The 19,755-nt window shown below is 34.4% G+C and overlaps 2 protein-coding genes across 21 annotated transcripts in view; one reads left to right on the forward strand and one right to left on the reverse strand.

Annotated features, from left to right (window-relative positions):
• LOC113500914 (glutamate-gated chloride channel) overlaps positions 1-19,755 on the reverse strand; it is an 82,472-nt gene that overhangs the window by 9,301 nt on the left and 53,416 nt on the right. For 19 of the 20 annotated variants that reach the window (XM_026881848.1, XM_026881846.1, XM_026881845.1 and 16 more), the window contains exons 2-4: positions 5,860-5,952; positions 1,854-1,943; positions 443-531 (exon numbers count right to left, since the gene is read on the reverse strand). In XM_026881848.1, coding sequence (XP_026737649.1) covers positions 443-531; positions 1,854-1,933 — 169 coding nt within the window. In that variant the 5' untranslated portion in view covers positions 1,934-1,943; positions 5,860-5,952. Of the gene's footprint in view, positions 1-442; positions 532-1,853; positions 1,944-5,859; positions 5,953-6,667; positions 6,791-19,755 lie in introns of all 20 variants that reach the window. The other variant, XM_026881844.1, reaches the window with a different exon arrangement.
• LOC113500817 lies at positions 13,527-14,219 on the forward strand. Its single transcript, XM_026881713.1, has one exon. It carries the CDS (start codon positions 13,527-13,529, stop codon positions 14,217-14,219), a length of 693 nt encoding a protein of 230 aa, XP_026737514.1.

A 19,755-nucleotide genomic window follows, 5' to 3' on the forward strand; every position in this document is an offset into this window, starting at 1 on the left:
TGGTAGAAAATAATAATGTGTTCCATATATAAAGGTATCAATAATTCTAAAGCATAGGATAAGGTATCTACATTTGCGTGAGGTAATATAAAAGTTGAAGTTGCGTGCAAGGATATAATTGCAATAAAACATAAAGTTGCTACGATCCAGATACATGTGGTAGGATTTCTCTTTTCATAAACATGGAACACAACGCACCACGGTTGTGCGAGCGCGGCCGGAGAGACGGGAGGCCCACATTATTTTGTGCCAGAGAGTCGTTGGGCGAAGTAAGACCACAACAGAATTCTGGATCTGCAATTCACACCAATTTTGTATGACCTACTTGACCCTTCAACTTATACACGAAGACAGCCAGGCCTTTAAATTATATTAAGAATTACGACATAATTTAAAAACTTCGCCGTGAAGACATAAAATAAGGTATAAAAGTAAGATTTACCATCTACTGGCGGTAGCAGTCTTTTGTCATAGCGGGAGTTTTTCAGAAGATTGTCCAGTATCTCTTTGTCCGACTTTCCCGCTGCAAATCTGGAGAACGTTGAATAGACTGTTATAGTAGATGTAAAATGAATTTGCATTACAAAAGAACCTTTTAATACATCACAGTAATGGCCTGGATGCGAAAACTAGAAAAGATTTATGCCGTAACATATATCATGGCAAATTAAGCGTGTGGACGCACAGCCGTACGCTTTGTATTGATTTTAGATTAACACTTATTACCTTGCTGCTACAAAAGCCGCTCAATAAGCTAATAAACAGAGCAATGACACGTTCTAATAATACATATTGAAGTTATATAGAGTAGTTTAATAACTATAAGTGATTGACGTGACTCGAAGAAATTGTTTGACGACAAATTGTGTGCGAAGAAGCACTATAGAAAAAATAAATTTAAGTTGTCAAAATTTAAATAAGATTAAGTCAGCACAGTGATCTAGCTACATAATGTTAAGTGCTATCTACTTCAATAAGATTTGAAACATCGAACAATAATATAATCAAGTGAAGCACACACGACTAACTTCTGATAACTGTATGGAAACAAAAGCTCTGTTAGGTGCACTGAGTCGCTTGTTCATTTCAGATAAACCGATTCCAAAGTTACCGGCAAGTTATTGAATCTCGGATATAGAACTGTGCAGTCAAGTAATCAGATCAGCGGAATTAGACTACACACAGACTAAAGCGGCTACGACTGACTAAGTAACATGTGTTGACACTATTGAAGGGAAGTTGTGTAGTGTATAGCTGTCCACAGACAGTTTGTTTTGCACAGTGCCGCAGGGTGTATTAATGGAGCGAGGAACTTCACGCTTCGGCGGGCGTGGGACGGCTACCGAGTTAAATACGCTTCGCCGCCTGCCACTCGCCGTACGTCCTTCCACGCTCTACTCATTAGCATCTAAATCTATCGTCACAATAACTCTACATAACGCTTGACAGCTCATTGTTGTTTTTTTATAAAATTTCAAAAAAATTGAAATGTCAAAAAAAATTTCGGTGCACTACTTACGATAATTTTGAATTAGAACCAGGTGTGGGTTTTCTACCAGGGATAAGAGTTTGAAAAACTGCTGTCACTAGAAAACCTGTTAGACGGATTACTGGAAAAGGCTTTACCAGTATCTATAAATTTGCAGCCATATGTAAAGAAAACAATTAGGTAAGTGACGTTCTAAACTGTTTATCAGCCTGTACTTGACTAACGCAAGGACAAAAGGACTGATAACAGTCGTCTTTCTATACGCCGTCCTTGCATACGACTGCAAGAGTATTCTCTACTGCGATTAGTTTAAGTATAACTTGTATTTACAACATAAAGATGCGTAATGAAGAGGTCTGCTTACATGTCTGATGTGAGAGCTGAAGCTCGGCTGAGCATGAGGAAGATGGCCACAGCGCGTGCCACGACGCATGACCAACCCATATTAGGACATCTGAAATATATACAAACTTTTCTTAGATAACCTCTTTGATACATTGATGGATTTTTCGTAAGGAGACGAAGGTTGATTTTCATGAAACGTTTAGATCTTTCACTATAGGGGCAAATTATGTACATATAATCCATATCAACATTAACATCATTTTTCGTAAATTAAAATACTCCATAAATATGATTTTCTGATCATATCAAGCTTTATTGATTTGGCCTCTAAAAGCTAATGGAAAAATGTACTTCGAAAAGGTCTTGTGTTTCATTCAATATGAGACTTAGTGAAGATAGCCACATTAATTTATTTTAATCAATCATTTATATTTTGATACAGATTATAAATAAAAAGACCGAATTTGAATGGAATTAACCTTATTTTATTCTTCCCTTTACAGAAGAAAGCACTCAAATTAACCCATTTCGCAAATAGCTAAGAATATTAAGGCTAATCGCGTGTTTCGTTGCAAAGTCTGAGCGACTCTAAAATTAACGGGTATGATTAAAGTTATTATACTTAATGTTAAAATAGCCAGCCAGCACAGGCCAGCACAGGCCAGAAAATAGTAAAGGTTGCAAAAGCAAGTATTATACGCAAGAATTAAAAGCCAAGCGGTAAAACGGGAGCAGCTTTTACAAAAATATTTATATATTATTTATTAGTCCCTAACTAATAAATCCACATCTTGTTTTCTCTTATATGAATGAAAGAGAATGAAAAAAATAGTGTCTGGTAAAATCATTGTGCAATGGACCCATGTAATTATTCCATCATGGAAAAGAGAAAGTTATATCTATATCTATACTAATATATAAAGCTGAATAGTTTGTTTGTTTGAACGCGCTAATCTCAGAAACTACTCGTCCAAATTGAAAAATTATTTTTGTGTTGAATAGACCATAAACCATCACGCTGCGACTAATAGGAGCGAAGATACAACGGAAAATGTAAAAAAAACAGGGCAGGTATAAATCATAACTTATATCTTCTTCTACCCACGGGAACGAAGTCGCGGGCAACAGCTAGTCATTCTATATAACTCTTTCTCTCTCTGTTTTCTTTAATAATACATAATAAAGTGTCGTAATACAGCCTCAAGGTTTACTATACGTAGGTACTAATATTTTACAAACGCCAATTTTTCAAATTAAATGTCGAGACGAACCTTCAGAAATTGTGTTTTGATGTTTGGTTTTATGTAACTGGGTTAGAAGGTCAAGTAGCGTAGTTTAGCCGGTCATTTGAGTGATATGGTATGAAAGTTTGTCGAATACATACGATCTAATTTTGAGCCTTACGGTCCAGCGTATCATAATATGTTTCTGTTGCAGTTGTGTGAAAGAGATACCGCTCTACAAAGTGGAGGTCTGTTGACTTTGTGTGAAAGAGACGTGTCTATTTAGTATAGTATAGAGAGCCATCTTTCTTCCAAAACTACAACAATCAAACTTTAAAACGTGACAATATGTTCCTACACCATCGCATATATTTTTTCATTCCCAGTCTATCCGGAGGCAGCTAAGTGCTAGTGTTTTACTTGTACCAAAAGAGACCGCCTATCTGACCTCCTCAACTCCGTCACCTGGGTAACACTATACCCATTAGTAAGACAAGTAAGTATTCAGATTTTCTAGCTACAGGGTACCCGTAACCGGCAAGGATGTAAAAATAAACCCCGGGCCTATAATTTAACGTGTCTCCCGAAACACGGAGATACACGCTATGACCGTATCAAGCGTAGCTTAACTTGTGCAGTTGTAGCTTAGCCACGAGCATCCTTACAGAACATAAATAAAAAAGAAATAAACATCTAACATTAGTAACAGAACAAATTCAAGTATAATACAATATATCGTTCGATATTCCTCCTATTATTTACAAAGATCTGTGAATACGAAACAAAGACTCCTTTGAGAGAAAAAACAAAGAGTCGTGCGTGACGTAAAGCGGATTACAAAAGGTAAATAAGATGTTGAAAAATCCTTGCGAGGGAAATAGTTGCGTTGATATACCTACGACTTAAACACGACTGTGGTGACAGGGGCTACAAACATTTGGTTGGGATATTCAAAAATGTTTTCTTACTTATTTAACACTTTGACTTTTGTAGCTGCTATTGAGAACTCGATTTAAATAATAACAATGTCGTCATAATACCTATGTTATGTAAAGGTTAAATGTAAGTGTTATCTTAGTACAAGAAGTTTCTACATTAGCAAACGTAAGCAAGTTTCCTCACAAAAACGTTTAATTTACATACATAATTTGAGAATAAAATGTATAATAAAAACAGTCAATGTGGTCATGCAAACGCAGAGTTTGTTGCTAGCGTGTTTCAAAGTCCACATGATATTATTTTGAGGGTTCCGCATCCAAAGGGTAAAAACGGAATTCTGAATATCCGTCCGTCTGTCACTAGACCTCATGAACCACAAAAACTAGACAGTTTAAATTTTCACAGATGATAAAATTCTATTAAAGCGACCATAAAAGCAAAAATTAAGGCCCAGAAACAATAGGTGCTGGCTATAAATTTCAAACAATTTTTTTAAGCCTATTTATACTGAACCCTATTAATCTCGAGTCCAACTCGCACTTGACCGGTTTTTTTACTGTAAGCACAAAACACATGACCTACTTTCAAAAGTTGTATTACATTATGACGTCAATAAGAGCCGGCACGCGAATCATTGCCGCAAAAACCTACGTGTGTTGAAAATGTGCTAGGGTTTTATTTTACCCTACTGCATATTATACACCTAATGTTGTGGCTGTGTTATCATGTCATTTCAAATTGGTTTTGTTAATTTCCTCACCATATTTAATTAATTATTTGTCGTTGCGGTTGTTCTATTCACGTGATATTAGCATCTATAATTATATTAAAAAGTTTGCGGTTAGATATGAATTCTATGGTATCCGTTGGTAAATATAATAAAAGTGCCAATGTCAAATACATAGTTTTATGTAATACACAGATTTTATTCAGACTTATTATTCACATCACAGAACAGACAAGATATTATCGCGTCAGACAAATACATAAACAACCGCTACGGTTGTTTATGTATTTATTTACACAATAAATTTATTTCAAGTGTAGTCATATAAAGTGTAACAATGTATTGAGACGAAAACAGTTACAAAAGGTTTATCACCCCGATACTTGTGACGTATGAAGTTAGAAAGGAGGTGTCTGGGGAAATATCGAAATTTATGACGCTAGGCCTATTTTATACTCATTCCTTTCCGAACGCGGGCAGCTGCCGACATTTCTTTGTGATTGTCTGCTCTGCAAAATGGTCAAACTTATTTTTATTTTCGTCAGTGTACTATGAAATATATTTCATTTGACTTTTTGCTGTCTGTTTTTTTTGATTTGTTCATTGTCTCTGGAGATAGCGTTTGAACGAAGCTCTTTGTCGAGTTCACCGACGAAATGCTATTCGCATAAGTAGATCTGCGGGATATTTTCATTGAAATTGGATTTCTCTTCATAAAAGAAGAGTGGATAGATATTTTTGATCTTTGGAGTCGTATGGATGTTATTTCATATTAAAACAGTATACAAACATCTTCTAATATATAAAATTTCCGTGTCGCGATGTTAGTTACCATACTCCTCCGAAACGATTTTACCAAATTTTATATGCGTATTCAGTAGGTTTGAGAATCGACTAACATCTATTTTTCATACCCATAAGCGTCAAGGGTTGCTCACACTAAAAAAAAATTTTTTGGACCTTTTTTGTTTTTATTTTTTTAATGTGGCATTAAAAATAAATACAACTAAAAAAAAATTATTAGGCAAAACAACGTTTGCTGGGTTAGCTAGTTATTTTATAAGTCGATTAGACAACTAGAACATCTAAGTTATTTGTATAATAAAATACGTAACTTTAAAGTATGATTTATGTACCTTTCTGCTGAGTGCAGAGCTCTGTCGGCATGTGGAGAGATGGATCAACCCGCCCGCACCCTCTGCGCCCTCCACAACATGACGCGCAAGTATCTGCAACAAAAATAAAACATGTAGCGAGCTGTCGCGTAAATAAATCATGTTTGGTATTCTATCCTTCTATGTTAGAAGTGTGACGTAAATAATACAAATATTCGGGATATTTTGACACTGGCGGCGTGGAAATACAAGTGGATAAGTCACTGATACGTTAAATCTTCTTCGTTATTTCAAGGAATGAAAACACATAAAATATACCTGCATAATCTCATAGATAGCGCTTCAGATCTGTCACCTATATTTGCCAGTAGTTAGTAATCGAGATAATAGAAAACATTTGTATTTTGAATCTAGAAAACAAAGCTAATATACGGCTAATATCCAATATCTATCTAATAAATTCCGCCGAAATATTGCGATAGAATCCCACTTATAACATTGGTACAATAAATTGCGGTAAAATGTTACCGTTGCGACCCGAAACTTCCCCTTGTGTTCTTATCAAGTTATATAATACAAGATTTTTTGCGGCACCGCTTGTATCGAAAGTTCATTGTATTTTTGCTGTGATGTTAAGGGCAGTTTCGTTTTGTCAACAGCAAAATATGGTCGTATAAGCTAGAAGTAGGTAACATTGAAAGGAGAAAATGTGAGTTTTGAAGATTGGAACAAAAAAAGCTACATGGATATATGAAGGTAAGGTATATCGGTACCTAGTAACAAGTTAAAGTACAATTTAAATATTTGAAGGATGAAACTAGCAACATACCTGATAGCAATGTAAATCCTATTCCATTAAACCCGTCTATTCCTATAATAAATTCGTTTGAGTTTGTAATGTTTCATGTGAACGCGTGCCACCACGAGATGTCGCCACACTCGACCTTGCGACCTGCCACGAACATTTTGTTACATTAAGAAAATTAAAAGGTGTCATTATCTGTTATTTATATTCACTTTTATTTACGAGCTAGTTTAAATACGAAAATAACTCCAAAGAGTCTCGTCTGCTGCTCTGTAAAACTTGTTACAAGGTTTTTTAAAACGTCATGATGTTACAAGAATAATGTGACATAAAAGTTAATTTTCATTGTGGTCGACAAATTTGCAAAAAAATTTGGGTATCTCTGGTATAAACAAGCGGAGTGTTATGGTTTTAATTTAGATCTTAATTTTGTGCACCGCCGAATATGTTGGGAATCTCTCCTATTCCGCAACAATATGAAACCCTTTTTTCATTGGCGCCCGAGTTTAATTAAGTCAACAACTGTCGGCCATTTTTATAACACCCGCGAATTGTGTTTTGTTTTTATACATCGTATAATAATAAATGAGAACTTCATTTTTTCTTGGTAAAAGAGCTCAATTTCAGTTATGATTGAATTTGTTTTTTAAATGATCGAAATTTGATTTTTTTCGATTTCTTTGAAATTCTGTTCACTATTCAGCCTGTACTGTACCATTTAAATTGTATTGATTATATTTTTATGTTTTCATAAAAATGTTTTAATAAAAGATATATTAACTTTAATTTAGTTTAAAAGCTTAATAAAACACTAGTTGTTTTTGTAAAAGGTCGTTAATTCAAAGAGTCGTGTCGTGGTCCGACATTATGCTAATAGCAGCCTTGTTGTTAAATCCCTGAGAAGGGTTTAAGTAACCTTCTTAGTAAAATAATCCTTTTTCATAATTTTTTCAAGGAGGTTCTTATTTCTGAACTTTTTCATTTATTTATTTAATGGTTTTTTGTCATTTGTTAGCCATTCTTCATTGCTAGTTGTGCTTCAAAATAAATAGTCAGTTTCTGTTTTCTATACAATACTTATATAGCTTGATTTTGTGAACAATAGATTAAACAAACAATTACACATTCCTATATTTCTAAATCTTCTAGTGCCAATGCCCCACGTTGGGTGCCATTAATTTATCTTTCATCACAAACGTTTGATGAACTTTAAATATACAAGTAAAGTTAGCAACACGTGTATGCGCCTTGCATGTTAATAACCGAAGTATTACAGTATATGACCCTATTCCATGTAGTTAACATATACAAGCAAGTACAATAGAGTTGTACCGTGTTCCGAAGTTTTGAATTAATTAACGAGATTACTCGATTCAGTGAGTTTGCGTACCCATTAAAGTAGCTTGCTTCTGTTGAAATTTTCGTCATAGTCGAAATTATGGTATAATGTCCCTCTAGACTTTATCTGGGATCATAAATAGATGATAAATTCACACATTATTATAGACCAAATGATCGTGCCCGTTATTGTTGCACGAAAATATTTCACCTACTTACCTTATAAGCTAAATAATTAATAATAAACAGTGCAAAAGTCTTCCTTAAACATGGTTTTCATTATAAAAACACCTGAAAAATCGCTTTAATTATTTATTCCTTAAGTTTAATAATTTCTAATTTTAACACCAATTAAGTTCGTCATTGGTACAAATTAAGGGTATTGTTTCGCGGCTTATCAACGACGGTGGCCGTTAATGTAATTATTGAGCAAAGCGAAGCCTCGTAGCAGGTGTAGCGGATCTACGCTGCTACGACGGTTGCTACGGATTTGAAAATACCGTAGCTCCGTAGCATTTATTAATACACTCTTCGTCCCATAATATGAAGTTTATTTTATGTTTGCCTTTCAAAAGACTTTCTGCAGAAACGTTTTTAATTACGCGAAGTTGTTTTATTCGTCAACGCATCTCGTATATCTCGAAGCAAAGGCATTTAAATAAAATATTGCAGCTCGTAAATCCACTGAAATTTTAAAAGGCATTTATTTTTCTCCTGGCATTTTCTTACGTTAATTAAGGTAAACATTTACTCAACACCGCAACAAGCTTATTTGAGGCTTATTTCATAATTTTTAGTTACATCAAGGGTTTAAAAATAAAATCGTGTCTAATATTCACTGAAAATAATATTCATGTAAAAGTATCCTACTTTTGGACTCGTTGTAGTAAATTCTGCCTAAATGTGACTATTAATATAATGCATATCCATTACCGGGTTATTATTGGTTAAATAATTGCTATAATTGTTCCATAATGCCAGGGAATCTATAATAAACGTTCAATGCACGATTAAGTTTAATTAAATCGATCAAAGCGATAATTACTATCCGTTTACGCATATGGTACGTAATATACCTAACACGTTTTGGTTGAACCAATTTGGTATATAAAAGTAAAATGAAATGAAACTACATTGGTTTTAAGAAAAAAAGTCATTTCATTATCATTTCTATTGAAAAGTTTCATAAATTGTTAAAAGACATATCCTAACACTAGCTGTGGTTCGCAACTTCGTCCGCGTAGTTAGAAGATAAGTTATGATTTATACCTGCCTTGTTTATTCCACATTTTCCATTATATCTTCGCTCCTATTAGTCGCAGCGTGATGATATATAGCCTAAAACCTTCCTCAATGAATGGTCTATTCAATACAAAAATATTTTTTCAAATCGAACGATTGTTTCCTGAGATTAGCGCGTTCAGACAAACAAACTCTTCAGCTTTATATATTAGATAGGTACCTACACTAAAATCATGAACGGCCATTAAAGATAAAAAAACATAATATATACATTTGTATTCACGTCACCGAAGCCAAAAATAGAAAACATATCGTGTTACATACACAAGAAAAACAGTTGAATAAAGAACTCCATTTGGGAGAATCTTGGACATACGAAAACAAACAAAGTCTTAACCGAATCGTCCTTTAAATAAAAAAATGACATTAAAGCCGTGTTTACCGGGTTAGAGGCTTACGTAGATACCTCCGGTTCGTCTCAGGCTCGTTCCGGTCGCATCATCCGGTAATCCGGGACCCGTACGGCTTACGTCCGGCGTTGGTACAATCCCGTATTAGTTGTGAAGTCGAACTAGCGGTTTGTGAATAAATTACTGCAGTGTTGTGGACAGGCCACTCGTGTTAACTACTTAGTTATCTAATTAACTGTTTGTGTGGAGCGGGATTAGTGTGAGATTAGTTAATTAGATGATTTACTTTAGGAAATTTTAATCGTACGAAAACTAAGTATGTAACTCGCTTGTGAACCTCTCAAAACATAATTGACAATTAAATTCCTTAATTAATTTAATTCCTTTTAATCAATACAAAATTGACAATTAAATTCCATGATAGTTAAAGAAAAAATTTCATTCTTTCATTTGTTCTGCGATTCAGTAAACCATTACTCAGAAAATCTTGATTTATGTTTCCTTTATCAACAGTAGTCATCAGCACCTGTATTCATAAACAAGAAGACGCCAGAGTGTAAGAGCTTTGTCAAGAAAATGGCCAGTACACGTATATATATTTGACTTGGTATTTTCTACGTCTTCCTTTATAAAAAAATGAGTTTGAATTAACAAAGGCGAAAACAAATTTTCAATAATCGACTTGCCTATAAAGAAAGCTGTTCAAACAATTCAAAATAATAATATATACCTACTTTTCTAATATTATTACACATGAATAATCAACATTTTTAATATAACACATAGCCGGTAACCCTGCCCTTTACCTGGCTGTATGCTGCTATGAAACCCCTTTGCACCTGTTGTGTTAGGTCGACCAACTGATGCAGAAACAAATTCTGCTTACGTAGAGAAGGTATTAATAAAATTTCAGGAAACATTTTTTTATGATTCTGTGCTGTGTATTGGTAGGACGAATTGAATTTTCAGTTGGAATTTTTGCATAAAAAAAAATTACCTACTACATTTTTATACGATCACTTTAAAGGGTAAGTACAAGTACTTGGTCTTATCAGGAAAAAAGACTAGCTTCAATAATGTTTAAATAACAAAAACATACAGCCGACTTCAAATAAAATACTACTAAACTAAAGTTGAAGTAATTGGCCAAATTACTATTTCACGTTACATGAAAAAAAAAATCGGTTTATCTAGTCCGAAGTTAACAAATATAAGAAAAAGCTGATGAATTGAGATCCTCTTCCTAATTGAAATATAGTTAAAATTCAGTCGTAGGACTCAAACCTGCAATTTGTCTTAATGCTCTCGGCGCTACTCTTCACGGGGTCGCTGATCGAGATCTCAAATTTATCCATTACACTTGTTACACATCTAAATATCGTTCATATATTATCTCATATCTTCATTCCACTATTGAAAAGAGTATCTTTCATGTGATCTGTTCATCATGATTTTTCTTTCGGTCACTTGTAACACTTCGTTCATTTCACCCTTTTATATCATATTTCTATTTTATTGCCAGATTTTGTCTTTATTGGCGACCAGCTGAGCCTCTTATCATATTGGAAATCCGATACGAGATTATGATATGTGACATAAAATAGCGTTACCTTAGACCTATTTTCGTTGACCGTATTGATTTTGCTCCTTATGAAATCCCATGTTTTATCGTAATAGTAGAGTTGAGTAGAAAAATTGGGGATAATAGGATTTTCAAGGCTGGATATAATAGGGATGTAGACTTAAAGTAAAAATAAAATTATAGATATGTAATTGTATTTTTGCATTTACAGCAATTTACAACGATAAACTGCTTTAAGCTTTAGGAGAGAGGGCTTATGACGTAAAGATTTTGTAAAATGTATACGCAATCGTGACTTCACGTCACATGCACTGTAATTGGATTAGTTAGATTAGATTATTTAGTAGAACAGAAAAATACGTACCTATCCATTAATATGCATTGAAATACATAAACGACGGAAAAAAACTGTCACCATTCCGATTGTCAACTATGAATGAATTTCTTAATTAAGATTTTATTTCGCTATCAATTCTTGTATAAAACTCTTTAAGGAAGCTCAGAGCAATGACAAATGAATGCAATAAATCCCTTTATTCATTTCATTTTATCAAAAGACGAATGAATAAAATAAATTAAATAATTTCTCAAACGAATTTTTGAATAGACCGCTGCAATTTTCGAATAATTAACTAATTTAATTTAGTACATTTACAAAAGTAATATTTCATGTAAAAAATGAACTAACAGTTCATATTTTGCTCTATATTTTTTAAGGTTTTTAAACGCTATATTTGGATTTATCACCGTTTAAAATCAGAATTTATGACAGTAGCTTTTACGTGGCTCAGTATTTCATGTATGTAATAAATGAATGTTTGTATGATATTCATGTTATGCAACATGCTCTGAAGAGAAATGTAAAGTCAATGAACAATGGACGGTAAATTAAATTGTGAGATTGGCAATTATGATAGCGATTTGCGGTTTTCATGTTAATAGGAAAGTGACTCTAATTTTAGTGGTGATTAGCCACCGTGTGGTTATAGAAGTTAGATATTACATTTACGACTAATTTTTTGGTGATTTAGCTGTTATGACAAAATGTAAAGATGTTTAAAAGGTTAAAATAAACAATTTTTTTTTCAGTTTTCCTATTCCTATAATGATTTTGTAAACTTTACTTTTATGTACAGTGAATGTCTTTTTGATTCACAAAAGTTAAGACTAAATTTGAACGGGTAAGAGTTTTCCAACCCAAAAACAGAGAGACCCCAGATTTCAAACAACAAAAAGAAATGGTAGAGTTTCCATTCACATTAAAAGTAGGTACATGCAGCCTTTAACAAAGGAGGTAAACAAATATTCTTGTATAGTCCGCAAATCAAATCCATAAATATGTTCACTAGCCTCAAATAAATCAAATATAACTTAGCACTGGAACCCGGAAACAAAGTAACTTAAACAATAGAATACTACTGAAACTGACTGATCAAGCTGATCACATAAAATATGACTGAAATTTTGACAGTTGATAAACTTGATTTTGAATCCCCGACTCATAAAGTGGGGTGTTAGTTTGACGTATCTGTGTGTGGCATCATAGCTTCCGAACGGACTGAGCGATTTCAATTTGGTTTGATTGGTACTAAAGGTGAATTATGCGCAAAAATGGGTGGGAGGCTATCTTTTCTACTGTCAGGTTCTTTAATTTTTTTATGTATACCGTCTTTGATTTCTGACGGTACCAATTCCCGCGTGTGTTTAAGATGTCAGAAGGCCTGAGTGCTCTTAACGTTCACATCATGAATTCGAGCTGCGTATAAACTTTGTTATTAGCGTTAGCAAAAGGCAATTATGGCGCACTCCAGCCGCTGCTTCTGACATGTTCACAAGTACTCGGACAGATTGTTAAATGAGGAGCTCTAGAACAACCCGTTGCCTGTTAAGAGACAAAACATTTTATACCTTATTTCTTTTACATTTTAAGTCAGTAAGTTAGAAAAATATTTTTTTTTTTTTTTGTTGTCAGATTGTAAAAAAAATGAACAACGTGTTACATTTATGAAACGTACTAAGTATCTTAACTTAATAATATTGTGGCAGCCTTGCAGTTCTATTCATAGATTTTTTTGGATACCTCCGCAGGAAAACTAGCAAAGTGATATTTTCAAAGTAATGTGGGAATGAAAGGGCAAGGTGTCAAGCTGGTAAACTGAGTGAGAGCGGGATAGTGTGAAAGAGAAGGGTAAATGATTCGGATCTGAAGAAGACACTGGAGGATTGGAAAATAAGTACCGATGCCAGTTTGAGTGCAATTAATGAAAATATAAACACCCTGAAGAATAACCTTGATACCTGCGTCATAGAAATGCGGAAGGAAATCGCGGATCTTCGTTCTCAAAACGCGGCCATGAAAGCACAAATAACTGATCTAATACAAGAGGTTGATGGAGCAAAAACATCAACACAATATATCTCAGATCAGTATGATGACTACGCGAAACGTCTCAGCCGCATAGAAAAGCAGCCCTTGGATAATAGCGCAATCAAAAACTTGGAGTCCAAAATTGATAACTTAGAACAGCATGCTAGACAATGCAATATAGAAATAGCGAATATGCCAGAAAAACGTGGTGAAAACCTTGTTATGCTTTTGGAGGACATCGGCAAGAACATTGACTTGACTATTCCACGAGATGAAATCGTATCTATACATCGCGTCCCACACGCTGCTGTACTAGCCAATGATAGACCCAAAAATGTTATCGCGAAGTTGAAAACACGCAGTTTGCGGGATAATATACTTAGTGCTTTCCGCTTAAAGAAAGGTCTTTCATCCACTCAACTGGGCATCTCTGGACCAACTCGAGTTATTTATGTTAACGAACACCTTACCCTTCAAAAGAAACTGCTTCTTCGTGAAACTCGTGAAGAAGCTAAGAAGCACGGTTTTAAGTACGTATGGGTTAGGCACGCTACAATACTTGTAAAAAAAACTGATACATGTGCTGCCTTAGCCATAAAATCGAGTAACGACTTATTGAAAATGAAGGCTAACTAAATCATTGCACTACCTAGGCAATAATATAACTTAAAATTGTTTAATTTATAATAAAAATGGCTAGCATGTATAATAATCTATGCATTTATTATCAAAATGTAAGAGGCTTACGCACAAAACTTAATTCTATTTATATGAATATACTGTCCAATTGCTACGACATAATTGTGTTAACTGAGACCTGGTTAATACCGAATATAAATAATAACGAGTTCATCGATGACCGTTATGTAGTATTCCGCTGTGACCGTAACAGAGCTGCTATGGGTAAATCGGATGGCGGAGGCGTCTTGATAGCAGTTTTACGCAGATATGATCCGGTTGGTATTACATTGCCGCAACAATGCTTTCTTGAAAAATATTTTGAGCAAACCGTAATAGCTATTCCTACCAATAATAGCACTACAAAAACTCTTATAAGCGTTGTATATCTCCCAAATAACTCACCTCTTTCTGTATATGAACATCATTTTCAAATTATCGATCATTTAATGGGAGAAACGATTGTTGATAGCTTACTGTTACTTGGTGATTATAATATTCCCACAGCTCAATGGGTGTCTAGCCCGAGTCACACATATACCACCTGTCTGGGCACTAGTAATATATGTAATCTTTTGACGAAAGTAATGTCAGTGCATGACTTAAAACAATTTAACCATGTTCAAAACATAAATGGACGTACGCTGGACCTGCTCATCTCGAATGTTACATGCCATGTGTCAGTACCTAACCGAGACTTAGTTCCCCCTGATAATCACCACCCCCCAATCACTATTCAAATAAACTTGAATCTGTCCGTAAAATCAATAACATCTCAGCATACACCAAAATACAACTTCAAAAAAGCAGATTATATTCAAATAAATACAGACATTAACGAAATCGACTGGGATGTGACTTTTAAAAACCTATCGGCTGAAGAATGTTTAAACATGTTCTATGATACTCTATATGGTATAATCAAGCACCGCATACCCTTAATAAAACATAAAAACAATAAATATCCCGTGTGGTTCTCAAAAAGCCTAATTCATATTTTCAACTCTAAGAAAAAAGCATGGTCCAAGTGGAAAACATATGGCAACATTTGTGACTATGAAATATTTTCTTTACATAGACATCGATTCAAAAAAGAGGCAAAAAAATGTTTTTTTAGATATATTAATAACGTCGAAGATAGCATCCCCAAAAATATTAAATATTTCTGGACATATTTACAAAACCGGCAAACCAAAACAAGTATTCCTAGTCGTATGTTTTACAAAAATACCATATCTAGCGACCCATCGACAATATGTAATATGTTTGCTAGTTTCTTTATGTCGGTTTACGAGCCTTGCAGTTTACCAACTAGTTGGGTTCCGGAGCTAAACGACATTAGCAGCATTACTGATACTCCTCTAAATAATTTAAGTTTTAGTCTAAACACCATTGTTAAAGAATTGAAGTCATTAGACGTTACTAAAGGTCCGGGACCTGATGGAATACCCCCATATTTTCTTAAACGGTCGGCCGATTCGATATCCAAACCTTTACATTTAATATATAATAGTTGTATAAATAACAATATCTTTCCTTCTAAATGGAAAAAAGCTAACATTATCCCTATTTACAAAGGTGGATCACGACAGGATATAGAAAACTATCGACCAATCTCTCTCCTTAATATACTAGCAAAAATTTTTGAGAGACTAGTCCATCATAAAGTGTATCCAGCCATTGAAAAACATATCTTACCAGAACAACATGGGTTTTTGCAACGTAAATCAACTGTCACCAACTTAATGATATTTACAAACCACCTATTTAGAAACATGGATGCTAGAACTCAAACAGACGTGGTGTATACCGATTTAAAAAAAGCCTTTGACAGAGTGGACCATAAAATCTTATTGAACAAAATCGCCTTCAATGGCATCAGAGGAAATTTGCTCCGATGGTTTTGGTCATATATTAGTAATAGAAATCAGGTCGTTGTGAGTTGTGGCTATCATTCTGACATGTTTGTGGCAACATCTGGCGTTCCACAGGGTTCCATCCTCGGTCCCCTTCTGTTCACAATCTACATAAATGATATAGGGGACTGTTTCCGAAATAGTAAGTTTTTATTATACGCAGATGACCTTAAAGTCTTTCACACAGTTAAAACAATACAAAACGCACTTCTCCTACAAGACGACCTGCACAGGTTGTCTGATTACTGTGATAAAAACAAACTTAAACTTAATATTTCTAAATGCAAAATAATACGCTTCACCAAAAATAAAAAAGCTATTAATTTTGATTATACCCTGTGCAACGAAACCTTACTCAGTGATTCGACTATCAAAGATCTTGGTATCCTCCTGGACAGCAAACTGCATTTAAATTTACACATCGAAAAGATCACCGCGAAAGCCTTTCAAATGTACAGTTTTGTAATGAGAGCCACAACCGATTTTAAACGGCCCGCCACTTATCTCTATCTTTTCACATCTCTTATCCGCCCTCAAATTGAGTACGCCTGCGCTATATGGGACCCCTATTATTCCAAATATAATACCGCGATTGAAAGGATACAGTGCAAGTATTTAAAAGCTATGCAATATAAATGCCACATAGGTTGCTCATCATACACTGACATCCTTAAAAAGTGCAAACTACTCCCGTTAAAATCCAGACGTATATTGTTACAAATAATGTTTCTTTTCGGGCTAATACACAACAACTACGAGTGTCCCGAACTAGTAAATAACATTTATTACATAGTGCCTAGAACAGTGATAAGAAGGGAAGCACGAACGTATCCGCTATTTGCTACATTTACAAGTCGCTCAAATGCGGGAGAGCGAGCACCCTTACAGAGAATAGTTAAGATCTATAATGAGAAATTTACCGACATTGATGTTTTTGCCTGCAATCGACAAATATTTAAAAAAAGAATTACGGACAGCCTCAGCATATTTGATAACCTAGATTAGTTGCTTTTACTATGTTTTGTAAGTAAATCATAGACTAAACATGGATTGTACCTTTACATTTTGAATTTGTAATACGTGGAAACGTCGTGGATTGTACGATTACCTATGTATAATTTGTAACTTGTCTATTGTAAGACACATTGTACAATTGTTTGTTTTCCCAATAAAATAAAATAAAAATAAAAATAAAAAATAAATGGGAGTAATGGCGGAAGACGATAAGAGAGAAGACGCATGAACAATTAAAGAAAATGTTTTATAATTGATTTTACGAAAATAAAAGAAGCTAAAACACTATTAAGGCGTTTGCTTTCCCACAGTAATATGTAGGTACTTTTATAATTATTCTAAGACACTTATGAACCTGAATCCTAAATGCAGGAATCTGATATATAACCCAACCCACAGTGAGCTAGCTTGGTATTAATGCTCAAAACTCTATACAAGAAGAGGCCTTGCAGTGGAATATATACAGGCTGGTATAATAATCATTTTATCTCAACATAATAATATACAGTTCAGAAATAGGTGAGTACCGTAATTTCATATGCAACCCAACTGTAATATAAATAGTTTGTTTATTAGTTAGCGCCAGTCCTCATTAAATAACTAGCAACTAGGCCGAACGTCAGTCGTACCTAAACACATACAATTTGCCTCGCAGCAACCGAGAGTTTACAACTTCCAACCCCTTTTCATTCGAATTTCAAAGTCCAACGACTTTAATAAAGGCTTTCGGCTTTCTTATCAAGGGTTAGAATTTTATGAGATTTAGTTTGACAAGGAACCACGTCGGATTGTTGTCGATAATGTTGTTCGTAAAATCATTGTTAAGTAAACGGAACGGAATTGAATAGAATTTCATTGTAATTAAAAGCAAGCGGTTCGTTCTTAGAAGGTTGTTGTGTGACGTAGACCACGGTCAAGGGCTGTTTGTATTACATCAGTCCTTTTCTAAAGAGTAAGCCCTGTGACTTTGCGTCTTACACGATTCTAGTCTTAGTTTCTATTACTTCTGTTAACATTCATTTTACAGTAAGGTCACGATGTTATTTGAAAGTTTTCCTATCATCAATATCTAGACAATGCACCAGCGTGGTCTACGACATAAGTCAGTCATATTCTACACTCGCTCACGACATCTGCATTTGTTTATATTTTAATGTTATTTCTGTTTCATTAAGTTAAACAGCATATTTAACCAAATACCATTGACAAGGCGTTGAACAGGCAGGAGCACCTTATTAGAACAAAGAAGGGTACCGTCATTGTAATTTCTCATGAATTTGTAAAGCATTTCTTAAACAACGTTTATATTTCAATTCAATGGGTAAAATTTGTCAAATGCCACGATCATTCGAACTTCACAAAACGTTTAGTTATCGGTGCGAAAAATATTGTGAAAATATTATTTTACTCAAACAGCGCACCTACTGCGAGTTCTTAAATCATGACTGTTATCTTTATTGGACGGAGATATCGATACACGATTATTCGTGAACTATCTCTTTCTAAAACAGCGAAAGGCCGTCTTTAAAAACACATGCTGGAGGTACAATTTTTACAAACTGGGTACATATCACAAAAATAGATGAATGAATCTTTCCGGTGTATTGCTTTAGACCGGACAGAGTGGAAAAATCTTAGGGCGGACTTTGGCCTGCAGTGAGACAGTAACGGCTAAAAAAAAGATAGGTCGTTTTAGAGAAGCAATTCTCTCTAAACTAGCTTCACACTGTACAGCTGCTGTGCTGTAACATAGAATATATCGTATGTAGACAGTTCTGATGAACTAGGCGTCCTGCAGTTTCGAAGCTGATGTAATGCGAGCCAAGTGGACCGCCCGCGGGCAACGACGTTTATCGTTCACTCACAACACTTCAGATTTATACTTATTTTCTTAAAGCGTATTTTTTTAATAATTTTCCACAATTTTCATACAACTCCCTCTCGTCTCAAACAAAGCAAAACTTGTATTATGAAAACTAGATGGCTGATAAACATACTTATTTATTTCTAATTACATACAAAAAATAGGTAAATTACAGATTAAATGATCGTGCTCATCATACAAACATTTTTTCTGGGTTCGAATCGAACTCACAACCTCCGTAATAGCACTCAGGGTCACTAACCACTAGACTAACAGGCCAGTCAAATTTATGAAACTATTAAATTAAGCGTCATAGGACCGTGATCATAGTTCAACTTTAAAATAAGATAAGGTTCAGTGAGTTGGGAAATTGTAGAAGTTTTAATATAATAGCTACATAGTAGTCGACTAGTATTAATTCAGACCAATATGCAGAATACTTTCATTATTCTAAATTTTAATAAGAAGTACCTACTGCTAAGACTCCATATGCAATAAAAAATATTGCCAAATCGAAAGTTTCATTCAAATTTTCCGTTATTTCGTAATCCTTTAAAATAGGTAAGTGGCGGGATGAAAATAAATCAAGGGTAATTAAATTAATTCAGTTCAATGGTCCCTCTGGAATGAGTTACTTCGGTGTAATGGTTAATTGCTAAAGTTTCCCTTCAAAATATTTCTTCATTGAGCTTTGTTCTAA

This window comes from Trichoplusia ni, chromosome 14, assembly GCF_003590095.1.
Source record: "Trichoplusia ni isolate ovarian cell line Hi5 chromosome 14, tn1, whole genome shotgun sequence".
NCBI lineage: Eukaryota > Metazoa > Arthropoda > Insecta > Lepidoptera > Noctuidae > Trichoplusia > Trichoplusia ni.

Excerpts from the sequence above, each read along its gene's own strand:
- LOC113500817 (XM_026881713.1), top strand. The coding sequence starts at position 13,527 with ATGCGGAAGGAAATCGCGGATCTTCGTTCTCAAAACGCGGCCATGAAA.